This window comes from Syngnathus floridae, chromosome 16 (assembly GCF_059516105.1).
Source record: "Syngnathus floridae isolate MCC-2025c chromosome 16, RoL_Sflo_1.0, whole genome shotgun sequence".
Classification (NCBI taxonomy): Eukaryota; Metazoa; Chordata; class Actinopteri; order Syngnathiformes; family Syngnathidae; genus Syngnathus; species Syngnathus floridae.
In genome coordinates, this window is record NC_142428.1 from 11,185,113 (window position 1) to 11,209,883 (window position 24,771).

The following is a 24,771-nucleotide window of genomic DNA, read 5'->3' on the forward strand; positions in this document are numbered from 1 at the left end:
GTAAACATTTTTCCTCCATTCTCGCACAACCGATCTTCTGCATACATCCACTCCACCATTCATCATCCTGCCAATATGTCATTTTGTACGGAATTACGTGAACTTTTGGGTGTGACATAAACTATTAGCGGGACGTGTACGTGTGATCATGCTGCATTTAGCAATTTCATTAATAATCCGTCCGTCCGTACTGCCTGTCCCTACGTGGGTCGCGGGCGTACTGGAGTTTATACTAGCTGTCATCGGGCAGCAGGCGGGACACCCTTAACTGGTTGCCAGACAATCGCAGCGCACACAGAGGGATGTTAAGGAACGTCATTTTGCCAGTAATAAGCTATGCCATTTCCTATACACCACACGTCAATTCATTAATCAGAAACCTAAATTTGCTATGCTGGAAAACGAAATCAAATATTCTTAATGTACTCTTCATGATATATTTCTGTAATAAGCGTGTTTGCCTCGTTGTCTGTTAACCCCTGAGAAGTTCTGAATTGGGGGGGGGGGGGGGGGGCGCTAAAGCGGTCATTCATTATGTTTTCCGCCACTTTCCCCATCGAAGAAGTCGTAAAGCTGCTCCGCGATTGGCCGACAACCCATTTGTGACCAGAAGTGACGCATGTCATCCACTCGCAGGGAGAAAATGAAGACAAAATCCAACGCTACGTTGGTTTCCAGCACAAAGTCCGACAGCTAAAATTAAAACTGGACAACGACGGCGATGACGTTTGAGTGGCGCTAGCCGACGACAGCACCCGCCGAGGCCTCCTCACTCCGTGGGGCGTAATTTGACAAATGTCGCCATCGCGCCTGGGTTTGTAGCCGCTTGACCGCCTGCCAGTCTCCCTGCCCGCCCGCTGCCTGTGATGTCTGTCCTCCCGCCTCTGCCACCGGAGCTGTGGGTATCGGTGCTGAGCTTCCTGGGCCCCACCGACATGCAGGCGGTGCGCTGCTCGTGCCGAGCCCTGCGCCTGCTGGCCGACCACCCTTACCTCTGGCGAGGCCAAACGGTGGTGCTATCCGACCTGCGCCGCTACACTTTCGGCTTCTGGGACACGCTACGCCGGCGCAAGCTGACCCGCGTGGCTGTGCGCCACCTGCGCCGCAAGGAGTGGCGGCGCCTGGTAAAGTTCCTGCCGTCGCTCAGCGCCGTCGCCTTCGTCAATGGCGGCCGCGTCTACAAGCAAAAGTACCTGGACCACCTGCTGCAGTTCTCTGACGTGCGAGAGCTGGCCGTGCGAGACGCCGCCTGGTCCGAGCCCATGCTGGGCCCCGCCCTCAGCGCGCACCTGAGCGCCCAGCTCACCCACCTGAGCGTGTGCAACGTTCGCCTGCGCTCCGCCGCCGACTTCGTCCACGCCTTGGCCGGCCTCAGCAACCTGCGCTACCTGCTCTTCCACCAGCAGGGGGAGGGCTGCGGGCTGGACCGGGTGCGCCCTGTGCCCCGGGACGACTTCCACCACATGATGACCGGCCTGCCCAAGCTCACGCACCTCTCGTGGGGCATGAGGGGCGAGCCCCAGGAGCCCCTGCCCGACGACTACCTGAGTCCACCGGACCCGTGGCGCCCGGGTAGGTGGAGCGACCGGACGGCCGTCGAATCGGGAAAGCGAAAAATGCTGGCAGTTGGCCTCATTCCATATTAGAAAAAAGAAATCTCGCTCCAAGCATCTGAAATGTGTAAAACCGGACTGAATTCAAGAGGACCTATTGTGTGTTGGCAGTTGTGCTAAGAGTGGTGAGGCGGGTGTGCCGCAAACTACGATTTCAACCGGAGCCAATGTTTGCCAACTGCTTTAACCTTTAAGTGCTCTCTAACCGTTTGTGTCAGTCGTACACAGGGAACTTTGGTCTCATTATTCACTACACATACGTAACTCTATACTATACTCTATACAAGGTGATGCTGTCTATATTCACTACACATAACTCTATACTATACCACCACGTGACCTGAAGGTCCTTGAAGGTCATGACCTTGAGGGTTATGCTAAAAAGTCTATAGCATGACCTTGTGTCCACTGAAAGTTGTTGATATGGGTAGTTGTTGATGTACAAATCTTAATTTTTTTTACAAGCAATGTTTAGGACAGCAAGTTGTGTAAGGAATGTTAAATTTGAGCCACATTCAACTAGTGGTACATTGTAACAAAAATAAGTTAGTTCATGTATTAGAATTTATCAGTAATACTCAATTTCTTTTTTTTTTTTTACCAAGAATCATTGGTTGATTCTTTATTTAAAAGGTGCAATGCACTTGGATCAGCGTTATACGATGTAAATGCACCCGAGTTAGCTCAACTAAGCTGATTTAATTAAATCATCAGTCCCTCGGGCAGGTGGAAAAGCCAACCTAAAATGAGAAGCATTAAAATCAAAATCGACGCGTGACGATGTGATCTATTCCAATCGGCTGTTTACTCGCCCCCCTCCATTAAGTCGATCAGCCGCTTCGCAGTCGCGCAACACGCGAGGATCGTCGTTGACGTCATACGATTGATGGAGGCAGAGTTCTAGTGTGTATTTCGCAGAGCAGCTGGAATGTTTGAACACGTGGAAAAGCTCACGGAGCGAGTCGGCCCTTGTAGGCCTCAACGCTCATTTGTTTTCGTAACGACGGTTGTGGATTGCACAAATGTTGATGAGTGGCGGTCGTGATTGAAAAGGGTCTGCGTGTCCGTCCGGTTCAGGCTTCCCGGGCGGGGGTCCAGCCCTGAGCAGTCTGGAACTGGTGGACTACCCCGAAACCATCTTGCCCTACAATGCGCTTAGGAGTCTGACCTCCCTTCGCTCGCTCACCGTGCATTACCGCTACATCCGTGATGGACTGGACTGTCGCCTGGCGTCCTGGCTGGCGCCCCTCAAGCACTTGGAGACCCTCAGCATAGTGGGTGAGTGGCGCCTCAAATAATGGCAATTTAAAAAAAAAGATTCTGTCTTTGAAAAACGGCATAAGAGCAATCCATACATTGTCCTGAAACCGAATCACCAGCCACAAATTGTGACATGACTCTCATTGCAGACAAACAGATCACCCCTAGTAAAAAGCCATCATCACTGATTGGCTAAAACTCAGCCAGAGTACCGCCGCAGAAGCACAATAAAATATAATATCGGATGAAAGAACATTGCCATGACTATAATATAACTGTTGGCAGGCGGGAACTCCCTGTCGCTGTACACCAACACCATCCCGGCCAGCGTCACACGGCTAACACTGCGTGTGGCCATCACTCTGAAGGATTTGGACTCCATTGCGCCCAAAGTGTTGGCCCTGGAGCACCTGGACATCGAGCAGAACCGCTCCAGCGGAAGCCTGTGCCGGCGCATCCCCATGTTGTTCCCCCAACTGCGGACGCTGCGCATACGGTGAGTGGATCTTGGCCGCATTGACGGCCAGCACATCACAGGGACGGGGGGAAGGCAGGAAAACACCGTATGAACAAGCCGCGACAATCCACGCAGGACAAAACAAGAAAGGAAATCTCGACACAGCCTCATACACACAGCTTCGGGACATGATAAGAGACAATCCACTGATACACGCGTAACAGGACAAGAAAACGTAGTAACGATAAAGTAAGAGATGAGACAAGGAAAGGCAATGGACGTGGACAGGACTGTAAAACAAGGCAGACGGGTGAAGTCAAGACAGGAGAATGTAAGACGGGACAGGATAAGCTGAGGCAGAGCGGGACAAGACAGAAAAACAGAAGACAGAAGGGCAGGGCTAGGTAAGGCACGACTAGTACCGTATTTTTCCGGATTACAAGTCACTCCGGAGTACAAGTCGCACGAGCCATAAAATGCATGATAAAGAAGAAAAAAAACCAAGTCGCACTGGAGTACAAGTTGCATTTTTGGGGGAACTTTATCTTACAAAATACAACACCAAGAACAGACATGAGTAGGCAACAACAGGCTAAAATATGGTGTGCTAACGTTACATAAACACGAACAAAGAACTGAGAACGTGCCTGACGTAACATATTAACATTTATTCAAATAACTATAACATAAATAACAAGTTTATCAAACCATCCATGTCACTCTAAATCATTAAATCTATTGAAATCTCTGCCTCTGTGTCACTTATAAACAACACTGCTGCTGACTCTGGAAGTACATGTGGCTCTGACGTCAGACTCGTTGTCAGTTGCGGTTCCAATTATTTCACAGGCCTATATAACTATATATAACCTATATATATATCAAATAACTACAACATAAATAACAAATGTATTGAACCATCCGTGTCACTCCAAATCATTAAATCCATTGAAATCTTCGTCCTCTGTGTCACTTATACAAAACGCTGCTGCTGACTCTGGAAATACATGCGGTGCTGACGTCAGACTCATCGTCACTTGCGATTTCAATTATTCCACAGGCCTATATAACTATATATAAATTACCGTATTGGCCACAATATAAGACGACCCTGATTATAAGACGACCCCCTCTTTTTCAAGACTCAAGTTTGGAAAAAATACTTTTTGAACACCAGTTTTAATTTATATACAGCAAATAATGACAGTACATCTGAAACAAATGATTATAACAATATATTCGAGAGAAAAAGCATGTTATTTCGCCTCATTCAAATCATGCAAAAACTGTCTATTTCATCATAATATCTGAACATGTAAATATGTGAACTAAAGTGCAATTACATTTGTAAATGAATGGCTTCTGGTTTTTTAAATGTAAATAAACCAATCTACTAAACCAGCTCAGTGGGCCTTGTGGTATGAGTGTCTGCCCTGAGACTGGGAGGTCGTGGGTTCGATCCCCGGCCAAGTCATACCAAAGACTATAAACAAAATGGAACCCAATGTCTCCCTGCTTGACACTCAGCATTTAAGGGTTGGATTGGGGATGCTGTAAAGCTGCACCTTCTTGGGCCGCCCTGCATGTGGCAGTACCTGCACCTGCTGGGCAAACGACCCTCTGTAGGCGAGAGGGTGGCAAGGGGACGGCATGGCCGCTTGACACCTAAATCAATCTTTGTGCTGGTAAGACTTGCAGAAATAACTGTTATTCTACTCATCCGTCGGATCGACGGGAGATTCCATCATCATCATCATCAAACCAATCTACTATGACAAAACAACAAAATTGCAATAACTGCATTAACCATCAAAGTGAAGTCTAACTGTAATTCTTGAAACAAATGTGAATAAGGAAAAAACATTGCAATAAAATAATGCAAACTGGTTTAAACTTGATCTCTCAAGCTGAGATCTGTCATGTCAGAACATTACTCCTCACAAACATCTTCTGCCTCGCTGTGCTCAGTTCACTGTCCATGTACGCGCACACCCTCCTGTCGAACTCTTGAAAGCGGCCGCTCTGAGGACCACGGAAAGCTTTGCTCTTATTGTGAGCATTTTTTAGGCAATCTTTTTGAGCTCTCCATCTTCGTACATTACACTGTGACACCATATTTCACAGCCGCTTTGCAATTGTTTGAAGACTCTGCCTCATTTATCACCATCATCTTGAAGTTTGCATCACAACTTCTCCTCAACTAACCTGGCAGATCTTCGACCCACTTTTCTCCAGATTGTCGCTACGTTTCTCCATTTTCTGTTATCTCTTCTCTTATTTTCTTCTCTTTTCTTTCTTACCACTATTTTTTATTTTTCTTCTATGTGGTACAGCTATTTTTATTTTTATTCTTCGTGACAGGGGTTTGCTTTGGCCTGGGGAGTTAAGTTCAGCATTCCCTTGAAAGATATCTGGCTCCATCTAGCCTTGTGAATGGGTATAATGTCTAGGCCCCGAATGTTAGACGACCCCCCTTTTTTCAGTCTTTTTTTAATGCAAAAAACACAGTCTTATATTCGGGCCAATACGGTATATAGCACATAACTATAACAAATATGTTTATCAAACCATCCTTCCATCCATCCATCTTCTTCCACTTATCCGGGGTCGGGTCACGGGGGCAGCAGCTTTAGGAGGGACTCCCAGACTTCCCTCTCCCCAGCCACTTCATCCAGTTCATCCCGGGGGATCCCAACGCGTTCCCAGGCCAGCTGAGAGACATAGTCTCTCCAGCGCGTCCTGGGTCGTCCCCGGGGTCTCCTACCGGTGGAACATGCCCGGAACACGTCCCCAGGGAGGCGTCCAGGAGGCATCCTGATAAGATGCCCGAGCCACCTCATCCGGCTCCTCTCAACGTGGAGGAGTAGCGACTCTACTCCGAGTCTCTCCCGGATGACCGAGCTTCTCACCCTATCTCTAAGGGAGAGCCCGGACATCCTGCGGAGAAAACTCATTTCGGCCGCTTGTATCCGGGATCTCGTTCTTTCGGTCACGACCCATAGCTCGTGACCATAGGTGAGGGTAGGAGCGTAAATCGACTGGTAAATTGAGAGCTTTGCCTTTTGGCTCAGCTCTCTCTTCACCACAACAGACCGGTACAGGGTCCGCATTACTGCCGACGCTGCACCGATCCGCCTGTCGATCTCGCGCTCCATCCTCCCCTCACTCGTGAACAAGACTCCAAGATACTTGAACTCCTCCACTTGGGGCAGGATCTCATCCCCGATCCGGAGAGGGGATTCCACCTTTTTCCGATCGTGGACCATGGATTCGGATTTGGAGGTGCTGACTCTCATCCCGACTGCTTCACACTCGGTTGCGAACCGTTCCAGCGAGAGCTGGAGATCACGGCCTGAAGAAGCCAACAGCACCACGTCATCTACAAAAAGCAGAGATGCGATGCTGAGGTCCCCAAACCGGACCCCCTCAACGCTTAGGCTGCGCCTAGAAATTCTGTCCATAAAAATTATGAACAGAATCGGTGACAAAAGGCAGCCTTGACGGAGTCCAACCCTCACTGGGAACGAATCCGACTTACTGCCGGAAATGCGGACCAGACTCTGGCATCGGTGATACAGGGACCGAACCGCCCTTATCAGTTGGCTCGGCACCCCGTACTCCCGAAGCACCCTCCACAGAACCTCCCAAGGGACACGGTCGAACGCCTTCTCCTAGTCCACAAAACACATGTGGACTGGTTGGGCAAACTCCCATGCACCCTTGAGGATCCTGCCAAGGGTGTAGAGCTGGTCCACTGTTCCACGGCCAGGACGAAAGCCACACTGCTCCTCCTGAATCCGAGGTTCGACCTCCCGACAGACCCTCCTCTCCAGCACCCCTGAATAGACCTTACCGGGGAGGCTGAGGAGTGTGATTCCCCTGTAATTGGAACACACCCTCCGGTCCCCCTTCTTAAAGAGGGGAACCACCACCCCAGTCTGCCAATCCAGAGGCACTGTCCTCGATGTCCACGCAATGTTGTAGAGGCGTGTCAGCCATGACAGCCCCACAACATCCAGAGCCTTTAAGAACTCCGGGCGGATCTCATCCACCCCCGGGGCCTTGCCACCGAGTTTTTTAACTACCTCAGTGACTTCGACCCCAGAGATTGGAGAATCCGCCTCAGAGTCTCCAGGCCCTGCTTCCTCAATGGAAGGCATGTAGGTGGAATTGAGGAGGTCTTCAAAGTATTCTTCCCACCGACTCACGACGTCCCGAGTCGAGGTCAGCAGCACGCAAAACTCTAGTCTTTTAGTTACACCGAGGGCCAAGAAAATGTCTGCAGGTTCTAGAGCATTCTCTCTTCGGGCTCCAGAGCTTTGGAATGCCCTACCAATGGATATTAGAACTACTACCTCAGTAGAAACATTTAAGACACGTTTAAAGACACATTTCTATGAGAAATTTAACTAACTTGGAGTGGCCGATTTGGCCGGAGTCTGTGTTGTTCTCTCTGCCCAGCAGACCCTCACAGAGCGTTTGGGTCTGCCAGGTTGGACCGGCATCTTCCCCCACCATCGGAGCCAACCCACCACCAGGTGGTGATCAGTTGACAGCTCCGCCCCTCTCTTCACCCGAGTGTCCAAAACATGCGGCCGCAAATCCGATGACACGACTACAAAGTCGATCATCGGACTGCGGCCTCGGGTGTCCTGGTGCCAAGTGCACACATGGACACCCTTATGTTTGAACATGGTGTTCATTATTGAAAATCCGTGTCGAGCACAGAAGTCCAATAATAGAACACCGCTCAGGTTCAGATCGGGGGGGCCGTTCCTCCCAATCACGCCCTTCCAGGTCTCACTGTCATTGCCCATGTGAGCATTGAAGACACCCAGTAGAACGATGGAGTCCCCAGAAGGAGCGCTCTCCAGCACTTCCTCCAGGGACTCCAAGAAGGGTGGATACTCTGAGCTGCCGTTTGGTGCATAGACACAAACAACAGTCAGGACCCGTCCCCCCACACGAAGGCGGAGGGAGGCTACCCTCTTGTTCACCGGGGTGAACCCCAAAGTGCAGGCGCCCAGCCGGGGGGCAATAAGTATACCCATACCTGCTCGACGCCTCTCACCGTGGGCAACTCCAGAGTGGAAGATAGTCCAGCCCCTCTCGAGAGGGCTTGTACCGGAACCCAAACTGTGTGTGGAGGCTAGTCCAACTATATCTAGTCGGAATTTTTCTGCCTCGCACACCAGCTCGGGCTCCTTTCCAGCCAGAGAGGTGACATTCCATGTCCCAAGAGCCAGCTTCTGCAGCCGGGGATCAGACCGCCAAGGTCCCTGCCTTTGGCCGCCGCCCAGCTCACACTGCACCCGACCCCTTTGGCCCCTCCCACAGGTGGTGAGCCCATGGGAAGGGGGACCCACGTTTCCTTTTCGGGCTGGGCCCGGCCGGGCCCCATAGGCGAAGGCCCGGCCACCAGACGCTCGCCTTCGAGCCCCGTCTCCAGGCCTGGCTCCAGAGGGGGGCCCCGGTGACCCGCGTCCGGGCGAGGGAAAACGAAGTCCATTTATTTTAGTCATCATAAGGGGCTTCTGTGAGCCGTGCTTTGTCTGGCCCCTCACCTAGGACCCGTTTGCCATGGGTGACCCTACCAGGGGCATGAAGCCCCCGACAACATGACTCCTAGGATCATAGGGGCACGCAAACCCCTCCACCACAATAAGGTGACGACTCACGGAGGGGCGAACCATCCTTGTCACTCCAAATCATTAAATCCATCGAAATCTTTTTCCTCTGTCAATCTGTGTCCTCTGTGTCATAAAGAATTCCGCTGACTCCGGAAGTCAGTGGATGGATGCAGACTCATTGTCCGTTGCTGTTCCAATTATTCCACAGGCCTAAAAGTTAAAGTTAAAGTCCCAATGATTGTCACACACACAACTGGGTGCGGTGAAATTTGTCTCTGCATTTAACCCATCCCCGAAGGGAGCAGTGAGCAGCAGCAGTGCCGCGCCCGGGAATCATTTGGTGATCTAACCCCCCAATAACCCACCCCTTAATGCTGAGTCCCATTTTTAAAGTCTTTGGTATGACCCGGCCAGGGTTTGAACCCACAACCTTCCAGTCTCAGGGCGGACACTCTACCACTAGGCCACTGAGCTGGTTGAGCGGTAGAGCGCCCTCATGCAGTTTAAAGCGAAAATAACATGTGACGTGAAACTACTTGTAAGTAAGTAGAGTAATCCCTTGCTACTTCGCGGTTCACCTATCGCAGCCTCGCTCTATCGCAATTTTTTTTTTTAAACAAATGTTGCGGCTAAATTCGGTGCATCGCAGATTTTTTTTTCTGCCACACACACATTCAGAGCGTAATATGCAATGAAGCACACAAGCCAGGCAACAAGACAAGGCAGGCAAGTGCACCTTTACACCATCAGCGACTCCCCGATGGTCGCGGCTTTTCACTAGGAGCGCAGGGCTTTGTCTGCCCATATGATATAATGGCCAATGGGAACTTGTTGATCTGTGTCCTTGCAGCTGATTGGCTTAGCAGTTCTAACTACACTTTATCTCAGCCTCCCGCACTTTATTTACTCAGTCTACCTCAACATATCAGCAGCACCGTTACACGTAGGAAAAAAGCACTGCTGTCCAGGATTTGGGACAGCGGGCGGCAATTAGCACTAAGTGCAGGGCATGCATCTGAGCAATGTGTGGATGCTCTTGCGCTGGGCTGCCGGGTTTAGTCAGCCGGTCAGCACCGCAAGAGCAAAGCGGAGTTGTGTTTAAATGTTCAAATGATTAAAAATACAATAAAGTGTTTGAAAAATAAAATTATAAAAGTCTTGTGCGGATGCACTCGTGTGGGGGCGCGTCAGTCTTATATTTTATTGTAACAATATAGTTTCTCTACATTGTAGATTTTCACCTATTGCGGGTAGTCTTGGAACCAATTATCTGCGATAAACGAGGGATTACTGTAATGTGTTCATGATCAAGTAATAATGTGTTAATAATTTCACATACAAGCCGCTCCTGATTATAAGTCGCACCCCCGGCCAAACTATGAGGGAAAAAAATGTGACTTATACTCCGGAACATACGGTACTATGCAAGAGAAGATCATACAAGACAAGACAGGTCTGGAGACAGAAGCTTAGGATAGGATAAATTGAGGCAACACAAAACAAGACAAGTATATCCACAAGACAGGCTACGAAATGATAGAATCATACAAGGTAGGACTGCTCAATGTGGTTATAGTACAGGAATAATGCTGCCTTTTGCAGGTTCTTTCGCCGCGAGCCCGAGAAGGACCTCCTCAGCCTGCAACGTCTTCGGCACCTGGAGCGTCTGGAGCTCTTGGTGGAGCGCTCCTTCATTCTGAGGGACTACCTGAACGGGCACCCGTGGCCGAGCCCCTGCGTCCAGGAGCTCATCGACCAGCTGGTGCAGCTGTCGGCCAACCGGATCACAGTGGTGACCGCCATGCGCCGCCGTAACCCACTGAGAGAGTGTAACTGTGTCTGGGAGGGAGACTGATGGAAGCCTGGAACTTGGACAACCTTGTGAAGCGCTTACAAGAACTATGTGGTTGAGCGTTAATGACCTGAACCTGAGCTCGCCCAAAGACAAACGGACTACCTAGACCTTGAGCAACGATGGATACAGGAAGTACAAGACTAGACCTGACTGAACAGGATAAGGCAAAGTAATACTGGACTGGACAGGACAGGACAGGACAATACAAGAAAACGACAAAAGGGCAGCACAAGACGAATAATAAGACAGGCTTGGACTAGACCACACAGCGTTATTGTTAGCCAAAGCAAGACAGGACAGCACAACGAAGGATGTGTGAAGACAAAAATGGATTGGACAGCACAAGACAAGACACTGTAAGATGAAATAGGGATGGACAAAGCCTGACAGGATAAGGCAAGGCAAGGTGTAGGACTGGGCAATGCCAGACCAGTCAAGAAAAGACTTGCCCCCAAACAAGACAGGAAAGGAACAATTAAGATGAAATGGAAATGGACTACACCATATTCGGTCTTAGACAAGATAGGACTGGACAAAACAAGATGGGTCAAGAAAGGACAAGACCAAGACAAGGTAAGACCAAACAGGACCACATGACTGACTGTGTGTTAGACAAGACCGACGAAGCGGACATGAGCTCGACATGGGGCTCAAAGGAAGTCACCAAGGTGTGAGTAACAAGTGGACATTTTTAGATTAATCATCGAAAGACAATTAATCAGGATAAATGTTGACTGCGTTTTTTCTTTTGTGAATACACTGTTCTTATGAGGAACCGTTTTAATTAAACTAAGTTTGATGCAACAACATTGCATCTTCAAAGGATTTTGGCTATCTGAAACAGGCTTTTGAATGGAATTTGTACATTGGGTTGTCACAAAGCAAAGACATGAAATTATTTGAATTTTTTTTGGTCTGCACAAGGTGATTATTCTGAAGGACAAAATTCATACAGAATGTTAACACTTGATAAATTCTGGAAAATTTAGTCATGTCCCCATCAGATTTTTTAATTTTGCGCCAGCGTATGTCAATCAATGATTTTAAAAGCAATGCCTCGCTGAAAATCCATATCTGTCTTCCTACCTAAAATCAAGACTAATCTTCCCAAGCCCCCTCTCCCAATCCCGCCTGCTCCTAGTCAATAAGTATTGACTTGGTCAACAAATCAAGTTGCCGCAATGCACAGAGTCAGGAACATCGAGCAAACCACATATACCACGTGGCACAAACTGAAGAAAAGACCTCTGAAAGAAAAGAACGGACTGCACCCCTCCGTTCATCAATGGTGGCGTCAGACGCCATCATCCGGTACGGGCTCTCCTGGGCCTGGTGGGTGATGCACGGTTATGGTCAAAGAAAGTGTGACAAGCGACTGATTTACTTTAAAATTTTAATCTTGGGACAAAAAGAGGAGCCAACTCAAAACAGATGAAGAGCCTTTCTCAGAATTCCAGCAGGTGCGCGTGAGGTCCATCGGTCTGGATGTGCAGAACCTGTCTATTCCCGTACGTCCCGTGCTGCACGCTCAGGCCAGGCGCCGTCACCTCCTGGCGGCACAGAGCCTCCAAGCAGGAGTAGAGCCGCAGTCCGTCCTCCTTGGCTATGTTGTCGTGGTACTGCACTGTCCTGCCTTTGGCTTTGCCTCCCAGCGTGGCCTGAGGGACCAGCAGGAGGCTACCCGGGAGCTCTGCCAGCGAAACCATCTTCCCTGATGGCGACTCGCAGACGCGCACATTGAGCAGCGTGGAAACTACATCAGCAAGAAGACATTGCGTGGGAAAATTAATGTCTCAGATCCCAATGCGGACTCCCCAGTTTAATTTAATTAGTGACTGCTGTCTCCTGACAGAGTTGATGTGTGGTGGATTTTGGTACAGTTGCACAACGGGGCCGAGAGACCGGAACTCTCTGGCGGGCCAGCGAGTTCACGTGACCATACTTGTCGCTCGACTTGTACGGCCAATCAGGCTCTCCCTCTGAAATGAGTTGTTCCCAAATAAAGCAAAGCAGGAGCTGGCCAATACGTCACGTATTTTTGAGTGTCGAATGAAATGGCGTTTGATGTACATCCTTTCCGAAGAATTGCGTTGTACTTTTAGCGAGGTGAGCAGCGGGCGAACGCAAGGCGCGGAGGTGGCGGCCCATCGCAAGGTTCGGAGGCGACTCACCCATCTTGGGAAGGATGTCTTCTGTTGCGCCTTTCAAAAAACAAACGTAGACCACCATGCCTCTTTCAATCTGCAAGGACACAGACATCACAGTGCCGTTTGACACCAGAGTGCGTGATACGGCTCATTTCCGAGTCCGCTCCGGGTTAACTGCCTTGCGTCAGGTTCACCCTTGCGCATTGAAGGCTACGTACGGTCCTCTTGGGTTTGCATTGCTCAACTTAAAAGAGAGCCATGTTGCAGCCGCCCAAATGGCGGCCAGCAAATACATTTGGATGCATGTGGTTGATAACCCAGAGCCTGATAGCTCACAGCGACATATAAAGCTGACTTTGACTTTGACTATATTGTTTATAACAAGACAAATAGCAAGTGTTTGGCTGTGCGAATGCCTGTATTTCACACTCCGGTCTCCAGGCTGTTTTAGAGACGAATGACCAGGATCCTTAGGCTCCTGGCATCCTTGCCACCCATCGTTTGAGTCGCGTGTTTTGGAGCAGAGAAACATCCAAAACAGATAGCAGAGGGGCTCTCGAGGACCTGGGCGTTTCTGATTTCGAACTATAAATATATTCACCGTTCCGTCAGCTGCTTTCACTTTTCCATTTGATGAAACAAAACGAGGCCACTTTAGCAATGATTTTGTGTGCGTGGACGCAGGCGTTAGGATAGAAGCTGCGCATGTTGTACTGACCTGAACCCATTGAGCCGGTTGTTGCTCGTCCTGCGGCTTCACCTGCAGCCTCGCTTGCAAACATTGCTGTAGAATTGTGCGGACCACCGGGGTCGCACAACCGCTCCTGTCAGCCATTCCACTTAGCTCAACAAAGTGTATGGATGTAGTTTGGAAAAGCAGGAATTGACAAAGTTGAAGCACACTTCCGGGTTATGTCACACGGTGTTACATGTCAAGTTGCTCCCATGTTATCTTGCTCCCTGTCTCGAGTTACGACTGTTATGGTAAAGCGATTTTGTGTTTCGCGACTGGAGATTCGTCACAAGCGACTTGGAACTTGCCTGACTGCAAAACTGTTCAAATACTCAATAAAAACGCTGAACGAAACGTCTCATTTGCATTTCTGACTGGCTGCAACACATAGCAAAGAATAATATATATATATATATATATATATATATATATATATATATATATATATATATATATATATATAAATAAATAATAGAAAAATCATAAACGGGATTGGAACCCGTGACGCAAAGAAGTAAAGCACAGCTTACTGGGCATCCCCTTAACCGCTGTACTATCGTGGTACACACTAAACATCATAGATAAGTTTTAATATAGCCAAAACTAAATTACCCGGTGAAGGTACGCGTTGATCTGATGCTTTGTGTATACCCGTCCATGTTAACTGGCTCATCGGAACCAACTTGACATGGTCGCGTTCCAAAACTTCACGCGAACCTCGCAGCAGGGCATCATGCATTTATGACATGATTAACTTTCAAGACACATAAGCAATGGGTCCAAGTAGTACTAAAGCAGCGGTGTTATATTTATCGGCTTTGCGTATTAATAGGAATGTGGAGAGAACAAATATCACAAATGGTTGTCTGTCATGCGACGCGTTGAGGGTGAACGAAAGTTCACCGCTGAAAAGGTGGTACACTTGCACAGCCCCCCGGCCAAGGATTAATTATTGTTCTGTTATCTTTGATATCGGAGCACTCTTTACACAATGTTGACATTCAAAAGTCCTTAGGAGCATCTGAATACACGCGCACCCAATGTTCATGTTTGTTTGCACCACCATAATGTCAATGCATGGATTTTGAAATAGTAGTGTAAGCACCGTTGAAATGTGATGAATAATTAGAGACAAACAACTGTAAAGTCAATAAAGGTGAATTTTACTTTTGTATATCCCACCGCTCACCCTCCGCGCGTCTCATAACAGACAACAATTAGTGAAATTCTGTTCTCTCCACACTCCTAATAATACGCAAACCCGAACAATATAACTCCGCTGCTTTAGTACTTGAACCACTTCCTTATGTGTCTAGAAAGTTGACCATGTCATAAATGCATGATGCCCTGCTGCAAGGTTGGCGTGAAGCTTTGGAAAGCGACCATGTCAAGTTGGTTTCGATGAGCCAGTTAACATGGACGGGTATACACAAGGTATCAGATCAACGCGTACCCTCGCCGGGTATTTTAGTTTTGGCTATATTAAAAATGATCTATTGTATTCACTGTGTATCACGCCAGCACAGCGTTTGAGGCAGTGCTTAGTACGCTGCACTTTATATATTTGCGTCTCGGGTTCAAATCCCGCTTATGACTTTTATATATATATTTTTTGTTTGCTATGTGTTGCAGCCAGTCGGAAATGCAAACGAGACTTTTCGTTCAGCGTTTTTATCGAGACGGGGTGCAAGATAACATGGGAGCAACTTGACATGTAACACCGGCTGTTCTAAGAAGCTCAAAGTTGCGCATTTCAATCGCTGTCAATCATTTTGCCACATGAAAAATCAATACAGTACTAAAACACCCATTTAGATGATTCTTTAATCGTGATAATTCCTAAACAAACCACGTGTTGTCGTTTTGTTGAAAATGTTCTGAAATCTGTATTTTGCGCAACATTGACGCCCTTCAAGTGATCAACTTGAGCAGCTCAAACATGGCGCAGTTCACTTACGGCAGACTTTTGTCTTTCATGAGCACACACGCCAACAAATCGTTGGTTGTACGAGCTGCACCACAAAAAAAAGCCGCGTTTGCCTGCTATTTACACTTTATACGCTGGCACGTAAGTATTTTGAGACTTTCTCCAGACGCTATTTATTTTGTGCTAAGATGGCTGGGCGACGTCAAGTCCTCTACGTTTCGTCAGCGATGGCAAAGGAAGTGTCACGATAGAATTCAAGTTAACATACGATGTTAATCCCTCGTTTATTGCGGACAATTGGTTCCAAGACCACCCGCGATAGGTGAAAATATCCACAAAATTCTTTTATGAACCTTTATTGTATTTTACTCTATTTTTAAACACGGTATATTGTACTTTAAAATGTCTTTTGTCTTCTTATACACTTTAGTAAACATTTTAAAGTCAAACTGATTTTCATAAAAAAATATTTATTTAAATAAATAGGAAAATAAAGAAAATAAACAAGAGTAAATACCGTATTTGCCGGTGTATTGGTCGACCTTTTTCGATCCAAAATCGACCGAAAAAAATCGACCTCGACTTATACACCGAGTCATAAAATTTAACTTCGTATTCATCGCTTCAAATGTGATGGTAACCAAGGCCGTTTCTCATGCATCTCATTGTGCGTTGCACTTAGAAAATTTGAACCGGGCGGCGTGCGCAAGTGCGCGGCCCGCTGGAAGTCGAATGAGGCGCCGCGATCTCCTCCACGGTGCTTATAAACAGCCGATCCGCTCGGCGGGGGCTATTTTCGGCCACTTGGCGCGTGCGCACGGCCTCCCGGATGTGCCGGGCGGGTGCGCGAGCTCGCCGGCCGCTGGAAGTCGAATGAGGCTCCGCGATCTCCTCCGCGGTGCTTATAAACAGCCGATCCGCTCGGCGGGGGCTATTTTCGGCCACTTGGCGCGTGCGCACGGCCTCCCGGATGTGCCGGGCGGCGTGCGCGAGTGCGCTGGCCGCTGGAAGTCGAATGAGGCTCCGCGATCTCCTCCGCGGTGCTTATAAAGTGCCGATCCGCTCGGCTTGGAGCTATTTCCGGCCTCCCGTTGGTGCCGGGCGGCGTGCGCGAGCTCGCCAGCCGCTGGAAGTCGAATGAGGCTCCGCGATCTCCTCCGCGGTGCTTATAAACAGCCGATCCGCTCGGCTGGAGTTATTTCCGGCCACTGCGCATGCGCACGGCCTCCCGGAATTTGAACACATTTCGTCAATAAATTTCGCATATTTCTGATTGAATTTTGAAGTTTAATACAATGCAACAATTGAGCTCGACTTATACAAAGGATATATCATAAAATCGTAAATTTCCGTCGAATTTTAGGGGGTCGACTTATACACCGAGTCGACCTATACACCGGCAAATACGGTATATACAATATCCACACAAGACATTTATACACTTTGTTTTTTAAACACTTTTTGTATTTTTAAACACTTGTAAATGTTTTCAAGTCAAACTGACTTGCAGAAACATTCTTATGTATTTAAATAAGAAAATAGATATGAGTAAATATATTGTTACAATATCCACACAAGACTTTTGTGAACCTTTTTTGAAGCGTAAACGTGTCTGGCTCCTCTGCTCGTGTGCGGGCCCGACTGACGCGGCCCAGCGCGAGCGCATCCGCCCAAGACTTTTATAATTTTATTTTCTACACTGTATTGTGCTTTTAAATACGTTATTGTATTTTTAGCATTTTTCAAAACATTTTGAAGTGTCACGGGTCCTCTCTGCTCTTGCACGCTGGCCGATTGATGCGCCCCCGCAGCCCAGCGCATCCGCACAAGACTCATTTTATTCATAAATAATTTATTGTATTTTTAAACATTTAAACATTTTAAAGTAAATGTAAATGTGTCACGGCTCCGCTTTGCTCTTGCGGTGCTGACCGGCTGACGCAGCCCGGCAGCCCAGCACGAGGGCATCCACACATTGTTCAGAGGCATGTCCTGCGCTTAGTGCTCATTGACGGCCGCTGTCCCAAATCTTGGACGGCAGTGCTTTTTTCCTACGTGCGCGATTATGCTCACTGCTGTTGTCCTAACTGTTTCTGCACGGCGGTGCATTTTTCCTTCGTGCGTGGCTGTGTCACGTCTCCGCTCACACACCCCCTGTGCTAGACCTCTGAGGCGCGCATTGCCAATACGGAACTGCTAATCGTCAGTCCTCACAGTTTTGTGTGTTTTGGCACCCACGCCTGCCACCTGATTCTCGTTTGCCTGACCCGCTGTGTTACAAGATGCCTGAACGACGCGAGCTCACTGACCGACTCGTCATTTTACAATGTAAACGGGCAACGGCATTGCTTAAATGTGGAATATAAAAAATGTGTAAGATTTAGATATTTATCTGGTCCTTCCTGGAACAAATTAAACCGGTATCTAACAGCGCTGGAGTCATTGGCGAGAAGTGAGTCACCCGAGGAGGTTCTATGCTGCTTCTGTTGCCGTCGTAGAGGTCGGCAGATGCTGAGGCCTTGGCGGAGCGTCGAAAGCGGCAGATGGCTCGGAGCCTCCCCGAGCGGAAGGCCATCGCCGGAGTACGCCAGGTGCTGCTCGTGGCTTCCGGGAAAGGCGGCGTGGGAAAGTCCACGACTGCGGGTACAGCGCATCACATCTCCGCCGTGCCAGCTTTTGTACAACCGCTCTCTTCTTCTTCCGCAGTCAACCTGGCGCTGGCATTGATGGCCAACCAGCCGGTGAGGACGCTCTACTGTCTGATGGCATCGACCTGCTTTGACTGATGGCACTCAACCAACCGGGCGAGACACACGGGGTCGGGGGTGGGGTGGCGGGCTTAGGGTTTGCGTTTTGTGTGAAAACACATTCGTCCTCACGAGCGAAGTACCCGTCACACAGGTGGCCAAGAGTCACGGACACACCTGCCGCATTTTGCACTTTGTAGCCTGTAGATCTCCATCAAATGTGTCCTTCCAGTCCAAGTCGGTGGGTCTGCTGGACGCCGACGTCTATGGGCCGTCTGTTCCCAAGATGATGAACCTGAAGGGAAACCCGCAGCTCACTGACAGTAAGGCCAAACTTTGCAAACCGTAGAGAGAAGGGGTGTGCGCACTTGTGCTGCACACACGCACACACACGCACACAAACACACACACGGCAGGAAAGAGAGAATTTCATTTCAAATTTTCAAAATATTTTTGCACAAATGTTCTCAAAGAGATTTTGTTTTGGTTTCTTCAGACAATCGCATGCTCCCGCTGACCAACTACGGTGTTCCTTGGTGAGTCTATGAGGGAATCCAAATGCGTCCGTCTGGCCCGTTCATACGCCTTCAATGTGCACCTTTGGCGGCTGCTTGAAGCCCTTACCAGTCGACGGCCGTGGCTTGGTTCAGAGGTCCCAAGCAAGACTGATTAGGTGGACGCGTTGACCTTGGCTTTCCACAGAAGGGGGGAGGGGGGGCAAAGGTCCACATGTTAGCTTTGGCAGCAACGTTGGCGAGAGCGTTGGCAGCAGCGTTGGCAGCAGTGTTGGCAGCAGTGTTGGGCTTCATGTGCTATTCTGTCCATCCTCCTGTCAGCATGTCGATGGGATTCCTGGTGGACGAGGATGCCCCCATCGTGTGGAGGGGCCTCATGGTCATGTCTGCTCTAGACAAGCTGCTCAGACAGGTTCCCGCATCCTGCCTGCGTGTGCACCAAGATTTGTCTTCAGGATATCCACACGTGTGTGTGTGTGTGTGTGTGTGTGTGTGTGTGTGTGTGTGTGTGTGTGTGTGTGTGTGTGTGTGTGTGTGTGTGTGTGTGTGTGTGTGTGTGTGTGTGTGTGTGTGTGTGTGTGTGTGTGTGTGTGTGTGTGTGTGTGTGTGTGTGTGAGAGTGCGTGCGTGCGTGCGTGCGTGCGTGCGTGCGTGCGTGCGTGCGTGCGTGCGTGCGCGCGTGAGTGTGTGTAGGTGGAGTGGGGCTCTCTGGACTATCTGGTGATTGACATGCCTCCTGGGACAGGTGACGTACAGCTGACCATCACGCAGAGCATCCCCATAGCAGGTTAGCACCTCCGCAATTATAATTATTAAAAGGCCAAAATACAACACACCAAAATGATCCTTCCAACCATCTTCCAGCATTAATGTGGCTGACACCCAAAACAAGGTTGCATAAGTGTGCACACCCTTGTCTCTGCACCTGCCTTTGCAATTCAACAATCACATTCAAATGCCTTGGCGCACACAAGTGCCTCTGATGATCTAACTACGAATAAAGTTGTGAACTTCTAGTGGGCTTCCACTGACATCGTGAGGATTGGGGCACCAAAGCATGTCCAAGGCGCCCAAAATCCCTGAGAAAAAAAAGTTGCATTTAAGCGCGTGTGACTTTTTCAGGCGTACTGGGTTGGGTGGCGAATCACAAAGCAAATGTGAAAAAAATCTCTTCCTATCCCTTGAGAGGGAGGAGATACTTCCTCATGTGCTTGATCTTGGAGGAGAGCTCCACCCAAGCATGCTGGGGGTATCATCATCATCGTCACCTCGCGTGTGGGCTATCCGGAAACCGCAAACCAGCTCGCAACAACAGCCCAACTTTATTCGGGGCCTGTTTTGACCAGTGGCGCCAAATTGCAATGGGGTGTGTGGACTTTTGATATGAGGCACTCCGGTGAGCCACACGTTGTGTGCATGCGTGCAGGCGCTGTGATTGTGTCGACGCCGCAGGACGTGGCCCTGCTGGATGCCCGCAGAGGAGCCCAGATGTTTCGCAAAGTCAACGTGCCGGTAAAAGGCAGTCGCCTGAAAAGCGTTTTGTGCACCATCGTGGCTTAACGTGCCTGTGTGTGCCTGCCTGCCCGCAGGTTCTGGGCCTGGTACAGAACATGAGCACATTCGAGTGCCCTAGGTGCCACCAGCGGACGGCCATCTTTGGCTCCGACGGTGCCCGGCAGCTGGCCAACTCGCTGGGAGTCGCTTTATTAGGTACAGCGTTCTCTAGCCATCGTGCCTTCTGTCCGTATCAAATGCCTTTTGTCTTCGCGTGTCTCTACGAACAGTCATGGTTCTGTTTTTGTGTCACCACTTGTGTCTTGTCACCACGCCTTTAACGATGGATTCACCTCTCAGTTCTTTGGTCAATCATCGAGTCAATCAGCCCTATTGCCAAAACGCACGCCCATTCAAGTTGAGGGTGCAGAAACCGTGCAAACGTGTGTTGATTATGAGTCTCTTGCTGGTTTGTTATGTCAGACAACCTGCAAGCGTGTCCATGTTTCTCTTGCAAATATCACATTTGGGAAAAAAAGACATTCTCAGTGCGCAGGACGGGAAAGTGCCAGTTCAACGAGCTCTGGACGATGACCAAAAATCATAATTGATTAATTTGATGAATGGTCGAGCCTCAATTTCACACAGGAAAGCGATAGGGGCGGTCGGTCAAGGCACCGATGTGTCGCAAGCGGCCGATACCCCGTTGGGCTTGTCCTTCCATGTCCTGATTGGGTGTCTGCTCTCAGGTGACATTCCTCTACATGTCCACATCAGACAGACGGCCGACAGAGGGGAGCCTGTCGTCGTGTCCTCGCCTGGCAGCCCCGAGGTGCTTCCCCTCCTCCTTCTCTTGATTCTCCTCCTCCTCTGCGGGATGCTTCTCGATTCTTTCCTGTCCATCTTTGTGTTTGCATTCGCTCCAGGCGCTGTCCTACTTGAAGCTGGCGAGCGCTGTCGTTCAGAGGCTGGAGGAGATCGCCGCTTGACGACAGACAACCATCCCACTACTTTGGTTACATCTCCACAGGTCCAAATATTGCTACGGCCTTTCACCTGTGACAATGCTGAGCCATTGCGAGCGTTTTTCTTGTTGCTGGCCACTGCTAAAAGCAATTGCCAAAGCCTTTTTTGAGGGTTTTTGATTCAAAACGGCGACGTGAATGTAGTCTTTGTGTTGTGTCGTACTTAAATAAAAAAAAAAAAAGCCCATATCTTGTTAACCCTTTTCCTTGTGGCGTGCGCACACACTGTGGATGACGGGCGGCTTTCAAATGGCCCAATTGCTTGCTCCAAAACAATTTAAAAGAAGTTCCCTTCTTCCAAACCACCTGAGAAGATTGACATAAAGGTAAAAGTAAAGACCCAGTGATTGTCACACCCACATCTGGGTGTGGTGAAATTTGTCCTCGGCATTTAACCCATCCCCTAGGGGAGCAGTGAGAACTGGTATCGCGCTCGGGAATCCTTTGGTGATCTGACCTCCCAATTCCAACCCTTGCCAAGCAGGGAGGCAATGGGTCCGATTTGTATAGTCTGCTTTATTGTCAATTTCTTCACGTCAAGACATACAAAGAGATCGAAATTGCCTTTCCTACTATCCCACGGTGGAGACAAGACATATTACACCCAATCGGTCCACAGACAAACAAAACATTCAAGTAAACAATATAAAAAGTAAAAATAAGAAGGCACATACAATGAATAAATGAGGGCAACTTGGTTGAAATTGTGTAATTGTGCATACAGCAGACAGTCAGTATAATAGCGCAAAAGTACAAGTGGAGTAGTGCAAGTGGAGTAGTGCAAGGCAGCCATCGTGGTCCAAAAGGCCAGGATGTTATGCAGCCGAGGGTGGAGAGAGTTCAGGATCCTAACAGCATGGTGTATGAAGCTGTTGGTGAGTCTGGTGGTGCGGGAACACAGGCTTCTGTACCTCTTACCAGAGGGCAGTAGATCAAACAAACTGTGAGCGGGGTGATTCACATCACTCACAATTGTGGACACTTTGCGGGTGAGGTGGGAGGTGTAAATGTCCAGGGAGGGGAGTGAAGCACCAATAATCCTTCCAGCTGTGTTCACTATGCGCTGCAGGGCTTTCCTGTTGTATTCAGTGCAGCCTCCACCCCGCACAGCTGGTGAGGATGCTCTCAATGGTGCCTCGTGGTCATGATGGCTGGTGGAGCACTTGCTTGCCTGAGTTTCCGCAGGAAGTACAGGTGACGCTGAGCTTTCTTCGCCAGTGATGCAGTGTTGGTGGTCCAGGTGAGGTCTTCACTGATGTGCACCCCCAGGAATTTGGTGCTGCTCACTCTCCCCACCACAGCACCGTGGTCAGTGGCAGGTGTTGGGTGTGACCCTTCCGGAAGTCAACAACAATCTCCTTGGTCTTGCTGACGTTCAGCAGGAGGTTGTTGTCCCTGCACCACGTGGTCAGAAGGTCGACCTCCAACCTGTATTGAGTCTCGTCGCCCTTGGTGATGAGACCCACCAGAATCGTGTCATCAGCAAATTTCACTATGCGGTTTTTGCTGTAGGTTGCAGTGCTGTCATGCGTCCGCAGGGTGAAGAGCAGCGGACTGAGCACGCAGCCTTGGGGGGCCCCCGTGCTCAGCGTGATGCTGCTTGAGATATTGTCGCCAACACGTACTACTTGAGGCCTCTGACAGAGGAAGTCCAGGAGCCAGTTGCAGAGGTAGGTACTGAGTCCCAGTTTGTCGAGTTTGCAGATGAGTTGTTGCGGTACAATGGTGTTGAATGCAGAACTGAAGTCTACAAACAGCAATCTCACATACGAGTCTCTTTTTTCCAGGTGGGTGAGGGCTGAGTGGAGGGCAGAGCAAATTGCATCCTCTGTGGACCGTTTGGCTTGGTATGCAAACTGGAAGGGGAGGTGGGGGGGAGAACAGATCTGATGTGTGTCATGACAAGCTGCTCAAAGCACTTCATGATGATATGATGATGGGTGTTTTCTTCGGCACAGGTATGATGGTGGCAGCCTTGAAACATGATGGGACAATGGCTTGCTTCAGGGAAGTGTTAAAGATGTCTGTGAAGACACCCTTAAGCTCCTCAGCGCAGTCCTTCAGCGCTCGACCTGGGATGTTGTCTGGGCCTTCTGCCTTACGGGTGTTGATAGCAGCAAGTGTCCTCGTCACGCTATGGGCAGAGAGGCACAGGTGCTGCTCGTGTGGAGGGACAGGGGTCTTCTGTGGGTAAGTGCTGTTTTGAGCATCAAAGCGAGCAAAGAAGCGTTTCAGATCGTTGAGCAGAGGGATGTTGCTCTCACAGCTCTGTGGCGCGGGCTTGTAGTCCGTGATGGCCTGAATACACTGCCAGAGGCTTCGTGCGTTCCTGCTGTCTTTGAAGTGGGTGGTTATCTTGCAAGTTAATTCCTTTTTCACCTCCTTGATGCTACGGGACAGGTTGGCCCTCGCTGTTCTCATGCCAGCTTCATCCCCAGCTCTGTAGGCTTTGTCTCTGGCCCTCAGCAGCCTGAGGATATCCCCTGTCATCCATGGCTTCCAGTTAGCCCGAGTGATTACCGTATTTTCCGGACTATAAATCGCTCCGGAGTATAAGTCGCACCAGCCATAAAATGCCCCAAAAAGTGAAAAAAAACATATATAAGTCGCTCCGGAGTATAAGTCGCATTTTGGGGGCAATTTATTCGACAAAATCCCACACCAAAAACAGTCATGAACGAGCAACAACAGGCTAAACGATAGCAACAACAGGCTAAACGATAGGTATGCTAACGTGACAAACACAAACAAAGAGCTGAGAACGGGCCTGACGTAACATATAGAGTGATTAAGGACAACTATTACATGAATAACATGTTTATAAAACCATCGGTGTCACGCCAATTCATTAAATAGCAACAGGCTAAACGATAGGTATGCTAACGTGACAAACTCAAACAAAGAGCTGAGAACAGGCCTGACGTAACATATAGAGTGATTAAGGACAACTATTACATGAATAACATGTTTATAAAACCATCGGTGTCACTCCAATTCATTAAATAGCAACAACAGGCTAAACGATAGATATGCTAACGTCACAAACACAAACAAAGAGCTGAGAACGGGCGTGACGTAACATATAGAGTGATTAAGGACAACAATTACATGAACAACATGTTTATAAAACCATCGGTGTCACTCCAATTCATTAAATCCATCGATCGTTCTTTGTCAACAATGGGTGCGCGCGGCTGAGGGCGCTTGCACTTCAAAATATTCCACAGGCTCATATAACGATAGATAAACTATATTTCAAATAACTATAATATAAGCCAATAATATTATCAAACCATCCGTGCACTTTAAATCCATTAAATCCATCGATCAAATTCCTCGTCCATTGTCAACATCGCCGCGCGTGCGCCC

The 24,771-nt window shown here is 48.9% G+C and overlaps 3 protein-coding genes and 1 long non-coding RNA gene across 5 annotated transcripts; 3 read left to right on the forward strand and 1 right to left on the reverse strand.

The window, feature by feature from the left end:
* The first annotated feature begins 573 nt into the window (after positions 1-573).
* LOC148385732 (uncharacterized) lies at positions 574-11,640 on the forward strand. The gene is made up of 4 exons (XM_088400094.1): positions 574-1,572; positions 2,691-2,891; positions 3,159-3,369; positions 10,563-11,640. Exons 1-4 carry the CDS (start codon positions 867-869, stop codon positions 10,813-10,815), a joined length of 1,371 nt encoding a protein of 456 aa, XP_088256220.1. The 5' UTR covers positions 574-866; the 3' UTR covers positions 10,816-11,640.
* A 551-nt stretch (positions 11,641-12,191) lies between these two features.
* On the reverse strand, positions 12,192-13,993 carry dtd2 (D-aminoacyl-tRNA deacylase 2). Its single transcript, XM_088400104.1, has 3 exons — positions 13,681-13,993; positions 12,987-13,056; positions 12,192-12,568 (listed from the first exon to the last, which is right to left on the reverse strand). The coding sequence occupies exons 1-3, from the start codon at positions 13,795-13,797 to the stop codon at positions 12,261-12,263; spliced, it is 495 nt and encodes a 164-aa protein (XP_088256230.1). The 5' UTR covers positions 13,798-13,993; the 3' UTR covers positions 12,192-12,260.
* A 1,601-nt stretch (positions 13,994-15,594) lies between these two features.
* nubpl (nucleotide binding protein-like) lies at positions 15,595-21,589 on the forward strand. Of its 2 annotated transcripts, none has more exons than XM_088400975.1 (11): positions 15,595-15,763; positions 18,121-18,265; positions 18,329-18,363; positions 18,602-18,692; positions 18,866-18,905; positions 19,206-19,296; positions 19,577-19,670; positions 20,310-20,395; positions 20,473-20,593; positions 21,127-21,209; positions 21,304-21,589. In XM_088400975.1, exons 1-11 carry the CDS (start codon positions 15,635-15,637, stop codon positions 21,364-21,366), a joined length of 978 nt encoding a protein of 325 aa, XP_088257101.1. In that variant the 5' UTR covers positions 15,595-15,634; the 3' UTR covers positions 21,367-21,589. The 2 variants fall into 2 exon arrangements, with proteins under 2 accessions (XP_088257101.1, XP_088257102.1); XM_088400976.1 differs by having other exon boundaries at positions 15,598-15,763; positions 18,054-18,265.
* A 1,502-nt stretch (positions 21,590-23,091) lies between these two features.
* LOC148385735 (uncharacterized) lies at positions 23,092-24,190 on the forward strand. The gene is made up of 3 exons (XR_015863490.1): positions 23,092-23,249; positions 23,361-23,592; positions 23,669-24,190. It is a non-coding gene; the product is annotated as an uncharacterized LOC148385735 (long non-coding RNA).
* Positions 24,191-24,771: the final 581 nt, after the last annotated feature.

Excerpts from the sequence above, each read along its gene's own strand:
- dtd2 (XM_088400104.1), bottom strand. The coding sequence starts at position 13,797 with ATGGCTGACAGGAGCGGTTGTGCGACCCCGGTGGTCCGCACAATTCTA. Across the intron at positions 13,057-13,680 it reads AACCGGCTCAATGGGTTCAG|ATTGAAAGAGGCATGGTGGT; the intron begins GTCAGTACAACA and ends GTGTCCTTGCAG. Across the intron at positions 12,569-12,986 it reads AGACATCCTTCCCAAGATGG|TTTCCACGCTGCTCAATGTG; the intron begins GTGAGTCGCCTC and ends TTGCTGATGTAG.
- nubpl (XM_088400975.1), top strand. The coding sequence starts at position 15,635 with ATGGCGCAGTTCACTTACGGCAGACTTTTGTCTTTCATGAGCACACAC. Across the intron at positions 18,364-18,601 it reads CATTGATGGCCAACCAGCCG|TCCAAGTCGGTGGGTCTGCT; the intron begins GTGAGGACGCTC and ends GTGTCCTTCCAG. Across the intron at positions 20,396-20,472 it reads TTCGCAAAGTCAACGTGCCG|GTTCTGGGCCTGGTACAGAA; the intron begins GTAAAAGGCAGT and ends GCCTGCCCGCAG.
- LOC148385732 (XM_088400094.1), top strand. The coding sequence starts at position 867 with ATGTCTGTCCTCCCGCCTCTGCCACCGGAGCTGTGGGTATCGGTGCTG. Across the intron at positions 2,892-3,158 it reads GGAGACCCTCAGCATAGTGG|GCGGGAACTCCCTGTCGCTG; the intron begins GTGAGTGGCGCC and ends AACTGTTGGCAG. Across the intron at positions 3,370-10,562 it reads CTGCGGACGCTGCGCATACG|GTTCTTTCGCCGCGAGCCCG; the intron begins GTGAGTGGATCT and ends TGCCTTTTGCAG.